The sequence below is a fragment of the Trachurus japonicus genome, chromosome 14 (assembly GCF_045865225.1).
Source record: "Trachurus japonicus isolate A0001 chromosome 14, Traja_1.0".
Lineage (NCBI taxonomy): Eukaryota > Metazoa > Chordata > Actinopteri > Carangiformes > Carangidae > Trachurus > Trachurus japonicus.
In genome coordinates this window covers 21960553-21972983 of record NC_140920.1, presented here as the reverse complement: position 1 = coordinate 21972983, position 12431 = coordinate 21960553, and the positions used below count along the sequence as shown (strand labels likewise).

At 42.0% G+C, this 12431-nt stretch overlaps 1 protein-coding gene across 3 annotated transcripts in view; it reads right to left on the bottom strand.

Moving 5' to 3' along the window:
- The window catches only part of gria4b (glutamate receptor, ionotropic, AMPA 4b), a 269016-nt gene that overhangs the window by 194483 nt on the left and 62102 nt on the right, over positions 1 to 12431 (bottom strand). For all 3 annotated transcript variants that reach the window (XR_015037623.1, XM_085798346.1, XM_085798347.1), the window contains exon 3: positions 8673 to 8783. Coding sequence is in view for 2 of the 3 variants with exons in the window: in XM_085798346.1 (XP_085654472.1) it covers positions 8673 to 8783 (111 nt within the window). In the remaining variant the exon portion in view is untranslated. The remainder of the gene's footprint in view (positions 1 to 8672; positions 8784 to 12431) is intronic.

Sequence of the window (12431 nt, the reverse complement as noted above, 5' to 3'; positions counted from 1 at the left end):
CTGAATGCCGCTGAACCTGAGCTAACTTCCTCACTCTTGTAAATGACTCATCAGAAGCGCAGTCGCCGTGTGCAGTAGCAGTTAATTTAACATCCACTCTTTATTGTGCTCATCTATCACAGGCTCCGGAGCTGTTTTCCCTTCTTGGAACTATTGATCTATTGAATTTGATTTAATTGTAGCTAGTCCAGCACAGCTTCCCCCTGCAAACTTTACCCACTGGCTGCGTGCATACATTATGCATGACTCAGTGTTTGTAGTTTGTGTAGTCTGAGCGCTGCGGGCTCTGTTTGCTCTCGTCCCCCTGGAAGCAGGAACATGGTTGGGAGCTGCAGCTTGCGGACACAACACAGTGGGAGTGCGCGCTGGGTAAAGTGTCCCGGTAATGGTGCAAGGGCAGAGCTTCCATCCGTGTCGGCGTTAGTGCTGCCCGGTGACAGCAGAGTGGCAGCTGATGTCATCTCTCCTGTCACTCATCAGCTAATCTGTCAGCCTGGTGCCTTCACGGCCGTGTCAGGTGATTTTAAACACTGTTGCTACTTATTTTTACACCAGCCAACATGTCCAATTAGAATTACAGAGCACAGTGCGTAGGAAAAGTCGCCTTCTGTCCAGAACACATATAATTAGGCCTGTAGAGCTGATGTAATGACTTGTAACGACGGTGGTCTCGTTTGTTTTCATTATACTCATGTACCATCATGTACAATATGATTTGTTTATTTGTTGAAATGTTTTGATTAAAATCCTACATATGGCTCCAATTAAAAACTGCAGCACTGTGTCCGTCAAGCCTTTTTGCAGAGAGTGGACGGAGTCTCGGCCCCTTCAGCCCCTCTTACAGACAGACTCACCATCTGTCAGCCTTTATTAGCTTGTTTGTGATCATGTCCAGTGCTGCCAAATGTCAGACTTACAAACACAGCCAAGACGAACAGAACCGTGGCCTCTGATATGTGCTGCCAAGGGCTGATGCAAACAAAGGACAAGGGTAGCCTCAACGGCCCATCACTGCAAAGTGTTTTCCATTTGTTGTGCAGTCCTCCATATGTAAGGACTGACTGGAGGATGCTCACGCAGACACCTCAGGTGTGTTTCAAGGTTTGCTGTTTACTTCAAGTTCTTTTCTTTTCCTCGCTGACCACGAAGTGTTGGAATAAGGTGATGGTGGAGCAGAAAGCAGCATGAGGCCTCAGTGGGACATTTTTTTTCTCCACTTTTAATAATTTTCATTTTCACACCTATAGAGGGTATGCACATGACGTCACGGTACTCGGAAGTCGCTGTGGAACGTCCACTGAGTGGCAAAAAGACGAGTGGCAGAGCCGCCAAAGTTCAAAAACGAGCAAGTAACGAAGCGATTTTCTCCGAGCCCACACAAGTCTGACATGTCTAGCTTTGCCAGCATGTAAAGCATGCATGACCTAACAGAGCTGCTAAAAATCTTGAGGATACGTCTCACTTTGACGGAAAGTAAATTCACTGGAAATTCACTGGAGCGGTCGATCAGCTGTGTTTACCGTTTCAGGTGTCGTACTTATGATGTTTAGACAGATAAATTAGTCCTCTAACACATCCTACAGTTTGACTGGTCAGAGTTTTTCAGAATAAAAGCAGCTCGTGTTTTAGTGTCGGGAGTCACTGTCAGGACGACAGTAACAGCTGTAATCTCGTCCCTCTGCACATTAACAGTGAGCCTGTCAGTCACTCTGCAGGTGCCGCGGTCACACTGTGTGTTACAGGAAGTGTCCGTGGAGCAGACGGTTTTGGGGAGCTGGTTGTCGATTCTTTTTGACATCAATTTGTTTTCATATAAGATATTTTATCCAGTTTATGTGTCCATCGCTATCCGCCAGCACGTTGAGGAACGCTTGTTTTGCCACTCAGTCCGATCGAACGGGGCGTTGCCGAGGGCAACGTGACGTAAACGCATAAAACTGCATCAACAAGGACCGTGTCTGTGCAGTGTTTTCTAGTTAATCCACAATTAAGTGTTAAAATGTACTGAAGAAAGTTTGTAGGACATGTTTTTCAGTTTCAATTGTAGAGAATTGTTAAGACAAAAGTTATTATAATAAATACAGAAGAAAAATACATGGTATATAGGCTATATAATATATTATATGTAAATTATGTGTATAAAATGTTTTAATAGCATTTGTCTCAAAAGTCTGAATAACAATCGACCACTTGCACAATGTAGTGTGACATACAGTACTTCCGCTTTACGAAGTTACGGTCCACTGTCAATTTTATCATTTATATCATTTATCTTTCTGCATTTAGATTACAGATAACACTTCACACCTAACTCTCTCATTCTTCATTCTTCATAGTTAATCTTGTACATATTGTTAATAGTACAGCCGGTTCAGTTTGCATTACCATCACCGACTGGTAGAACATGACCAGCATCTCCGTGCACACGTCAAAGGAGCCGAGTCTCCTCAGGAAGAACAGCGCCCTGCATCGCTGTTGGCAGACCAGCCCAGCTTGTCGTCCAGATGCACACCCAGGAACTCGTAGGTCTGCACCACCTCTATGTCCTCATTATGGATGTTAACAGGCAGCAGAGGTGGATTAGACCTTCGAAAGTCTATGACCATCTCTTTAGTCTTGGATGTGTTCAGAAGCAGGCTGTTCTTCTCACTCCGATCCTGTATTCCCCCTCATGTCCATCCCTCACACACGCCACTATGGCCATGTTGTCAGAGTATTTTTGGACGTGGCAGGACTCTGAGTTGTAGGAGAAGTGTGAACAGGTAGGGAGCCAACACAGGGGCTGAGCGGGCACCGGCTGCTGAGTCAAACCTGTTGAAAAAGAGGTTGAGCTCATAGCCAAGTTGTAGCCTGGCTGTTCTTCTGCTTGTAGCCTGTAATGGTCTTCATTCCCTGCCACACCCCCCTAGTGTTATTATGCTGCAGCTTCCTTTCCACCTTCTTCATGTAGTCCTCTTTGGCCTGCTTCAGGGTCCTCCTTCCCTCCTTCTGCTTCGGTTCAATCAACCTGTGCTTCTCCCTGTCACCCTCTCTGTAGCCAGCCCTTTTTCTGCTTCAGGAGCCCTTTGATGTCACAGGTGATCCATGGTTTGTTGTTAGGAAAACAACGCACTGTCCTCTCTGGAACAATCATGTCCCTGCATCATGTCACATAACCAGTACAGCAGTCAACTCTCCTGTTGACTACCGTACACCCCCTATTTCCCTCTGTGTTCTCCAGTCCAGTCCAGTCTGTACGTTGATAGCAGACCCTGAGAGTCTCTTTGGCCCCTGGAGTCCACTTACAGGACTGAATGTCCGGGGGGTCTGTAGGAGCCGCAGTGTGAGTTTTGGCAGCTGTTTTTATATTTAGTCTTAGTCTTAGTCCTGTGTCAAATGCCCTTGTTAGTTTTGGTCATGTTGTAAACTCATGAGGGGGCGTGTCGACTGTGCAGACTTCCACTTTGACTTTGATGCACGCAGCTACACAGATGTACTGTGTGCTCACAGGAAACTGCTGCGTTGAGGGAAAAAAAAGTCATTTCATGATTTCGTCTCCTTTTTTTTCGTCAGTGAAAATGAAAATTTTTATTTCGTAAACTGCATTTTCGTCTCGCCTTTATTGCAAGGTGGTAATTGTCACAATAAGTGTAACATGATGACGGTGCCATTTTGTCATCGTCTCATCTTAGTTATTGAAAAAAAGGTTGTTGACAAATATATTTCGTTAACGACATAAAAATAAAGAGATTCTTCAGCATAATTAAAATTTGCAAAGTGTATTGACCGAGATCACATTAAAACACAACAACATGTTTGTGTTTGGTTGTGTGTTTACTGTCAGCTCTATGTGATGGCGCTGACGTTTATCTGCATCAGCAGTCTTTATGAACACAGCGACAGTGAAATGTACATTAAAGGCATCGTAAAATGTGCATCATTATGCGAAGACTCCTCTCAGTGGAAGTGACTGCTTGAAATCACTTTTAGTATCTTCTCTGAGCTCATTGTGTCCGACATCCTCAGTAACATGATTAGATGATGATGAACCTGCAGCTGATTCGCTCTGACTGTTTCTCAAACTGAAACCAACACTGCTTTATTTATCAGATAGTTGATAAACCTTTTTCTGTCTTTTACTAAATTATGTCAACAGCTGTTTCCCCTCTGGTTCTTATCTGCCTTTGTAGCCTGATTTAACTCATTTTAAATGACACGACTGCTTCTCCTGACGTCTTAAGCATCCCTACAGTTGCTGCTTTTGGAGAAAATCTGCTCTTGTCAGCTCCTCTACAGGTGTAGACTGAAGCGTGTGGATGGAGGAACCCTGAGAGGATCTAATGTTTTAGATACCAGACAATTATCCAAAATACTGATTCAGACAACAAGAAGAGTTTATGATGCTATAAATGCAAAATGACCGTTGGCCTTTCCAAGAAATCATGTTTATTTACAGTTAAACAGCAAATACTATATATTAAAGGGATAGTTCACCCAAAATTCTAATTGCATTATCATTATCTACTCACCCTCATGTCGACTAAGGGCTGGGAGAAGTTTCAGAGTCCTCCGTGCCTTCTCTTCCTGGACCAGGAAGAGGACGAACCAGGAAGAGAAGCTTCCGCTACAAACAAGCTTGAAATATAGACTTATTTAATTTTTTTCGGGACAATTTCGCATTTCGGGGCTTCAATACAAGACGGACATTACATACGAACAGCATGGAGGTACACTCTAACAAATGATGTGCTGGCTCAATGTAAAAAAATTGAGGTAAGAATTTCCATGGATATTTTTAAGTTATTTCAACTTCGCTAGTATTAAGTACATGCCACAAGACTTCTCTAGTTAGGCCAACTTAATTACTTAAGTACAAGCAACATGATTTCCCTTGTCCTCTACAAGCTTATGTAAGTCAAACCAACTTAATTTTAATTGTGTTAAAATTACCCCTTTTAGTTATTCTAACTTATTTATTTTCATTTCATTCTACTCAGAAATGTCCATGGAAATTCTTACCTCAATTTCTTTTAGTAGTAAGAACTTATTTATCTAAGTCAGAATATATCACACATTGAACTTTCAGTTTGATCTAACTGTTTATTCAAAGACAAGTCAGCATCTCACACTACAGCAACAGGACTGAGTGTATATGATATTTAAAAAAAAAAAAGTAGCATTCATAAAATAAATTAAGAAACTTACAATATAAAATATCCCTTTAAAACAGTCTTTTGAACACAGCATACAATAAATTAGGATTTATATAAAATAGCCTTTTAAAACAGTCTTTTGAACACAGTCTGAACATTTTGACAGTCATACTCTTGAGACTGATTTTCCCATGAATGTTGACTCCAGGGCAGGCTGACAGTGGTGATCTGTCTTAATTCTTGGTTTATCTGAATAAAAAGAAAAGGCACAAATAAGTACAACATGCTAATTTATACAATTTGCACACAAACTACTGCAAAGAAATGGCAGTGCACACTCATGCTATTCTAACAACTAGCTTATAACTAGTCCTGTGGCATCTCAACAATATTTGTTTGTCAACACAGTTGACAACTGCTGACAGAGAAACAGCATCTAGTGGTGAAAAACGATTTCTTGTAGCCTACTAACTGTACTGATAGTTGTTGTGAATAAAACGAGTCAAGATTGTACTCACCAAGCTGTAAAGTTTGCAAATGGGTGTCTCCAACTCTGTGCTCTGGTCACATGGTGTCTTTCCAATCCTGTGCTTCCAACAGGCATGCCGCATGGTTCGCACTAAATATGTACTAGCAGTTAGCCTTGTACTCAACTTCTAACAAAATACAGACACAGTTTTTTAAGTTGTGCTAACTGAATACACCTCTATGTTAAGTTAAGACAGAAATATCTGTTCAAAATGCATGTATTATTGAGTTACGACAATTTTATTTATTTTCATTTAGACCAACTTATCAAATTAAGTTATCAACTCATTATAATGTATATGCATAACAAACTTAATTTTTTAAGCAGAAAAAGCTCTTGATTTTGAGCTATACAAACTAACCCCATGAATCACTTTTTAGAGTGTATTTGGATGTTTTTTGGTGTGTCTTTTTGTTACAAGGACAGTTGGTATCCAATTGCAACCGTTATATGGACATGCACTGCTACGCCGATACCCCCTGTAACTCAGAGAAGCCACGGAGGACTCTGAAACTTCTCCCAGCCCTTAGTCCACATGAGGGTGAGTAGATAATGAGTGAAATTTCAATTTTGGGTGAACTATGCCTTTAACATAATAACATATGTTCATCTATATTGGCAAGTCCAGACTCAATTAAATGTTCACATACATAACATAACATAATTTCAGTTTTTGTATTTTGAGGAACTACAGTATTATTGGAGCTTTCATAATGAAAAGATTGCCTCTGCACATTGTTCTGAATTAGTTTATTATTTATTAACAACTGTGACATAATTTAACATGTATTAAAGGACAAGTGTGTAGGATTTACTGACATCTTGTTGGGTCCAGATTACAACCCCTTCACCCCTCCCTATCCAACTGTGTATGAGAAGCTACAGTGGCCTTCGGGTAACATAAAAAATTTACAATGAAAGCCAATATATCATATATTTTATTTAAGTTTTGTATGCAGAATTTTGCTCCATTTTCATGCTATAGCCACTGTAACAACACACAGACACGCATAGTATGGGATTTTTAAAAAAAAGACTAATCTAGGTCTATATCTCACCAGAATGCCAATTAATTCCTATCCTTCCCCTTTATACCATTATTGATATCCAATGTGAGAAAAATGTTTTGCTCTTTAATCTGCAGGTTGCACTCAGCAACGTTTAAAGAACAATAAAATGTGGAGGAGAAAGCATCGCTAAAGGCCAGGTTTACATTTGTATGTTTAATTCGGAGAGGAGAAACTAGTTCCCAGGCTCTTTACTTCACCAATCTTAATTAACAGAGAAGAGATAACAAGGAGCGAGTTGCAAATGTGGCCTCACACTGATGACTCACCCATAATACGCATTAGAATAATTCCCTTTTCATAGAAATGACATATTTCAGCTGATTGCCTTTGCGCTGCCAACTCTTCATTACCCCTGCCATACAAATGAACCACGGCTCTACAGTGGGATGGTTTCAGTCAATAAATTGAACGGATTGGTAATACACACACAGTATTTCATTGCATATCTATTTACCTATATCTTCTAGCCTTCACACCTTTTCCAGGGACGATCGATACTTTACTACTTCCATGTACTGTTACACCAGTTCATCCTATTACTCACTTTACACTTGACCTCTTCTCAGTCTAATACCTGCAAATTCAGGATGACTGGGAACACAGAGAGACAAAGCTGCTATACTACCATTTCTACAGCTTAATAAAAAGGTACCACAGAGAGTGACATCTCCCCAGAGGAAAGAAGCTTTTCCACTGTATTAAATATCCATTCACTATGAGAATTGCACAGACATAATACAGCTGTGTGCAGCTGTCTGAAATTTTAAATTTGTAAGTAGCTGGCATTAATGGTTCGCACACTCATTCTGGGAACATTCACATCCATGATAATTAATACAGAGGGATGTAATTCAGGGACTTTTTCAGGAAATTACATAACAGCTACTCAGTCTACCTGAGAGCTGGTATCTGCTGGGTAGCTGGATCTGTTGCTTTATAGGGCGTGAACATAACTAATAGTTTTGTTGTTTCATTTGTAGCCCACCTCCATCTTGTTTAACATCCAGTTATCATGTGAACCTGCTGTCTGAAGGGTAATGACTCCTCCTGTCTTTAATGGCTGTGAAGTGATCCCTCTCTAATGTGACTCTGATGTACATAAAAGATGTGTCACATTAGTTTCAGCTGAAAGAGGAAACTATTGAGATGGGAGGAAAGATTGTCAATAGCCCTCTCAACATATATCTGGATGTATGAGTGCTGAGTTAAATGAAAATGATCGTCACTGCCACTAGACACAATAGACAAATCAGTATCTCAGATCAAAACAAATGCTTCTTGGCTTGTTAAAACAACCAAATAAACACACATCACAACTGAATAAATTCACCGGTGCATCAGCCAAGACAAACAGTCCAGCTATAGTTTTAAAGCAGAAGTAAGCGATCCGGTCGTTTTGGCTAATGCTGCGTTCCAGGTAGGCTTTTGAAACCGTAAATTACAGCTTCAAGTCACAACTTACGACTTTGTAGCGTTTCAGGCAACCCACTCGTGTTTCTCCGACCTGTTTTACCTGTGAAAGTCACTATAACGGCCACTCGTAACTTCCGACCCGTGAACTCGTACCAGATTGAACTGGTATGACTTCACAGGTCGGAAAAACACGAGTTACGAGTTTCCTTGAACGCACCATAACAGTCCTCGTCCCTACGTCACCACATTCACGGCGTCCCTTGGCTGCACACACAGCCCTGCATGCCGTTCTCTCTCCTCATTGGATAAAAACTGTAGGATACGATAAATGTTTTCTCCTCGGCTCAGAGCAGAGCAGAGTGACTGACAGACCCGTGTTTCGGTCCAAACACTCTATGTAAGTGATTGCTGTCGGAAGATAGAACTATTTAAGACTTACGTATATTAACACAAATATATCACTTACTTCTGCTTTAACTCCATTGTTGAACTGCGAAAGAAATCCAGCCTTGCGTGATCTGGCCTCACCTCTTTTATCCAGAGAAGTGTTTTCTTTTGTAAAGGAGATCCTGGAAAGTTGCCTCCATTAAACACCGAGCGCTGCACTGGGCCATGATCCATCTCACCTGTGGGTGGTTCCTGTGTGTTTAGATGGGAAGGACAAAACAATGATCATATTACGAAAAAAAAAACACAAAGGTGGCTTAGTGCTCAGTTCAGGACAGGATGTCAGACTCAGTACTCCACTACTCAATATCTTTACATTTTAAAAATAGTGTGTCCAATCATGGCAAACATTAAACACCCTGATTTGGACACTCTCAGGGGTTTCACACCAACAGGGCTTAGTTAAAAAACTGAAGGGGGGCGCCATTTAGCTCAGCTGGTAGAGCAGGTGCCCCATGTGCTGAGACTAGTCCTTGCCGCAGCCGGAAGCTGGATCGAGTCCCGACTCTGGTGGCCCTTTGCTGCATGTCGTTCCCCTCTCTCTGCCTCCCAATCTCCCGTCTCTCTCGACTATACTCTCAATTAAAGGAAAAAAGCAAAAAAAAACATAAAGGTTCAGTGTGTAATAATTGGCAAGGTTTATTGGCAAAATCTGAATGAATATATTTGTATAAGTGTATAATCGCTAAAATAAAATTTGTTTGGTTTTCGTAGCCTTATAATTCTACTTTTATATATACATATAGCAAGAGTATTGCTTTAGAGAGTGTCGCCATCTTGCGCTGCCATGTTTGTACGGCAGCCAGAATGGAAAATCCAGCCAGCCAGAGAGCACCTTTCCACGAGTTTCCTGTTCATAAATAAACCAACGAAGAAGGTGGAAGGAAAGAAGGAGTAGGAAACAGCAGACATATCGCAAAATGGCGTAGATCTTCACCTCATCGCTCCATGCTCTAAAATACTCCCAGTCGTCCCAGTCGTGGTAAACAAGGTTTTTTGTCCTTGGAGGCCATCATCACTTTGCTTTGTCTGAGCAAGTGAGTGAGTGCTGCAAACTAGAATCTGAACGCTACATATCACGGTTTTACCTCCATATTACACACTGGACCAAAAAGAAAGCACAGAGGTTCTGAGACTCCAGAACGGAGCTAGAACCAGAGCCGTATCAGTCTGAAAGCAACCACAGTCATGACAGAGGTGAAAGCACACTGTTCAAACTGAGATTGTCCTTAGTTGGTTTATGTCCAATCAGATAAAAAAGTAAGTTAACATGCTTCAAATACAATAACACAAGCTGCTTCAAGTAGCAGGGATTATTATACTTGTTGCTCACTAATTTAATACAGACCTCCAGCTGGGAGATAGAGTCATAATGATAGTTATACTTTATTACGATGCCAAACAGTTGTGCTAAGGTGATTATGGGGGAGCGTGTGCATGTGTCACAATATCCATAATGCATCACAGCCTCAAGGCTCTGCATGGATGGCGTATACGGCTCACCAGAGGCCGTGGAATTGCCATCCAAGGCAATAAAAAAAAACAACAACATCAAACATCACTAAGCATATTCAACAGTCAATGAGTCATCGAGAAGCGAAACCTATCACGCTGATAAAAATGAGAGAAGCCACAGAGGCGCCATGTTCATATCCTCCAGCAGCATTCCTCTGAGCAGAGCTGACAGGGATGACAAGTCCTCACACAGAGTGGGCTCGGGTGTCAGCGGGAGCTGCTGTCCTGACCAAACAAACGCTCATGGAAAAAGCTGCACAGACAGAGCCACAGCTGCTGGTTTGATCAGGGTTACCCTTTGAACATGAGCACTTTGGTTGAACATGAGCACTTTGGGCTCCCCCCCCCCCCCCCTTGTCCAGCATGGCATGACCATATGCACACACACAGTCAAACGTTGGAGCTTTGGTGGTGAATTATCAACGTGAGGTGGTGAAGTGGACCACCTCCTGAATGATGGAGGATCCAGGACAGGAACCATGAAGGGGGGAAGTTAGTTGTCTGATGGTTACCTCAAAGTTATTTGAGAGGGGAAGGATACATAGAAGCTTCTCAGGAAAGAACTACTAAAATATTTCAGCAACACAGCCTTATAAAGGGATAGTTCACCCAAAATTGAAATTTTGAAAATTTTCTCCTTATCTACTCACCCTCATGTGGACTAAGGGCTGGGAGAAGTTTCAGAGTCCTCCGTGCCTTCTCTGAGTTACAGCGGGGCTCTGTGCAGCACTGCATGTCCATATATGACGGTTGCAAACGGAGCTAACTTTTCTACGTCCAAAAAGACACACCAAAAAACATCCAAATACCTCCATAGTGCTCGTCTGTAATGTCCCTCTTGTATTGAAGCCCCAACATGAGAAATTGTTCCGAAAAAAATTAAATAAGTCTATGTTTTAAGCTTGTTTGTAGCGGAAGCTCCCAGTGTCTCAGTTCACTACTCTGCCTGTGTCTGCGCAATCTCGCGGGATTTAGTGCAAATCGTGAGATTTGAGACTGAGACACTGGGAGCTTCCGCTACAAACAAGCTTAAAATATAGACCATAGACTGTAAAAAGAATGGCCGTAGCATCCGTGAATTCACCCATTGGTTTTGGGGAGTCGTTTTTGTGACTCAAATATGGCGGCCTGAACAGCCCCATGTTGGATTGGCCGGCCGAGAACCCTTCCACTGGCCTCGAAGCAGCTGTCCACGGAGCTGCTCGGACCTGTCACTCAACGTTTCCGCTGCGTAATTGGCCAGAATTTTAACCTAATAACAGTAAAACGGTAGAGTTAAAAAAAAAATTCACCCCCCTCAGAGTGTGTGCGGGGTTAGAAACTATCGGTTGAGACCAAAAAACGTTCTGACACCAGGCTTTTAACATGTTTATTGAGGATGTAAAGTCGGCGATTTTAACATGGGGGTCTATGGAGAATGCTGCTTTCTGACACCAGCCCCCAGCGACAGCTGAGGGGATTGCAGTTTTTTGAACACGGAAGTGAGCTTCACTTCTCAGACCGACAACTGCCCGCTTGATATAGACTTATTTAATTTTTTTCGGAACAATTTCTCATGTTGGGGCATCAATACAAGAGGGACATTACAGACGAGCTGTGTGGAGGTATTTGGATGTTTTCTGGTGTGTCTTTTTGGAAGAAGAAAAGTGAGCCCCGTTCGCAACCCTCATATGGACATGCAGTGCTGCCCCGAGCCCCCCTGTAACTCCGAGAAGGCACGGAGGACTCTGAAACTTCTCCCAGCCCTTAGTCCACATGAGGGTGAGTAGATAAGGAGTGAAATTTCAATTTTGGGTGAACTATCCCTTTAAGAAAACTGGAAGCAAGTTTCCCAAAGGATAAACTGCAAGTGATCACACATGACTGGGAGAGTATTGGAAAGCCTTTGCACAATGTTGTAATCAAAGCCAAATATATAGTGCAGTGCTGAAGCCAGACTTTCCCTCTGTTAGCTAGTTTGCATATGAAAGTAGATTTGCCCTAAATGAAGTGTTTGCATATTAATACAACTGAAAATGATGGCAGCATAGATGTGCAATGGATAAAACAATGATGAGGACAAAAAAAAAACAACATAATTCAAGAAATAGTGGCTGCACAGAAGGACAAACTGGCTGCCAACATAAAAGAAGTGTTTCATTATTAGATTCAATCCTTCTAATCACTCCAGGAAGCACCATGCACACCTGGGCTAAATTATATCCAGTGCACATGTTCTCACCACACCATCTGTTTTCACAATGACGGTTTATCTGTGAGAGATGAGCTGTGCATGGTTTTTTGTCTCGTTATTGCTGTCCTTTAGCAGAACAAGGTGTGCGGTCA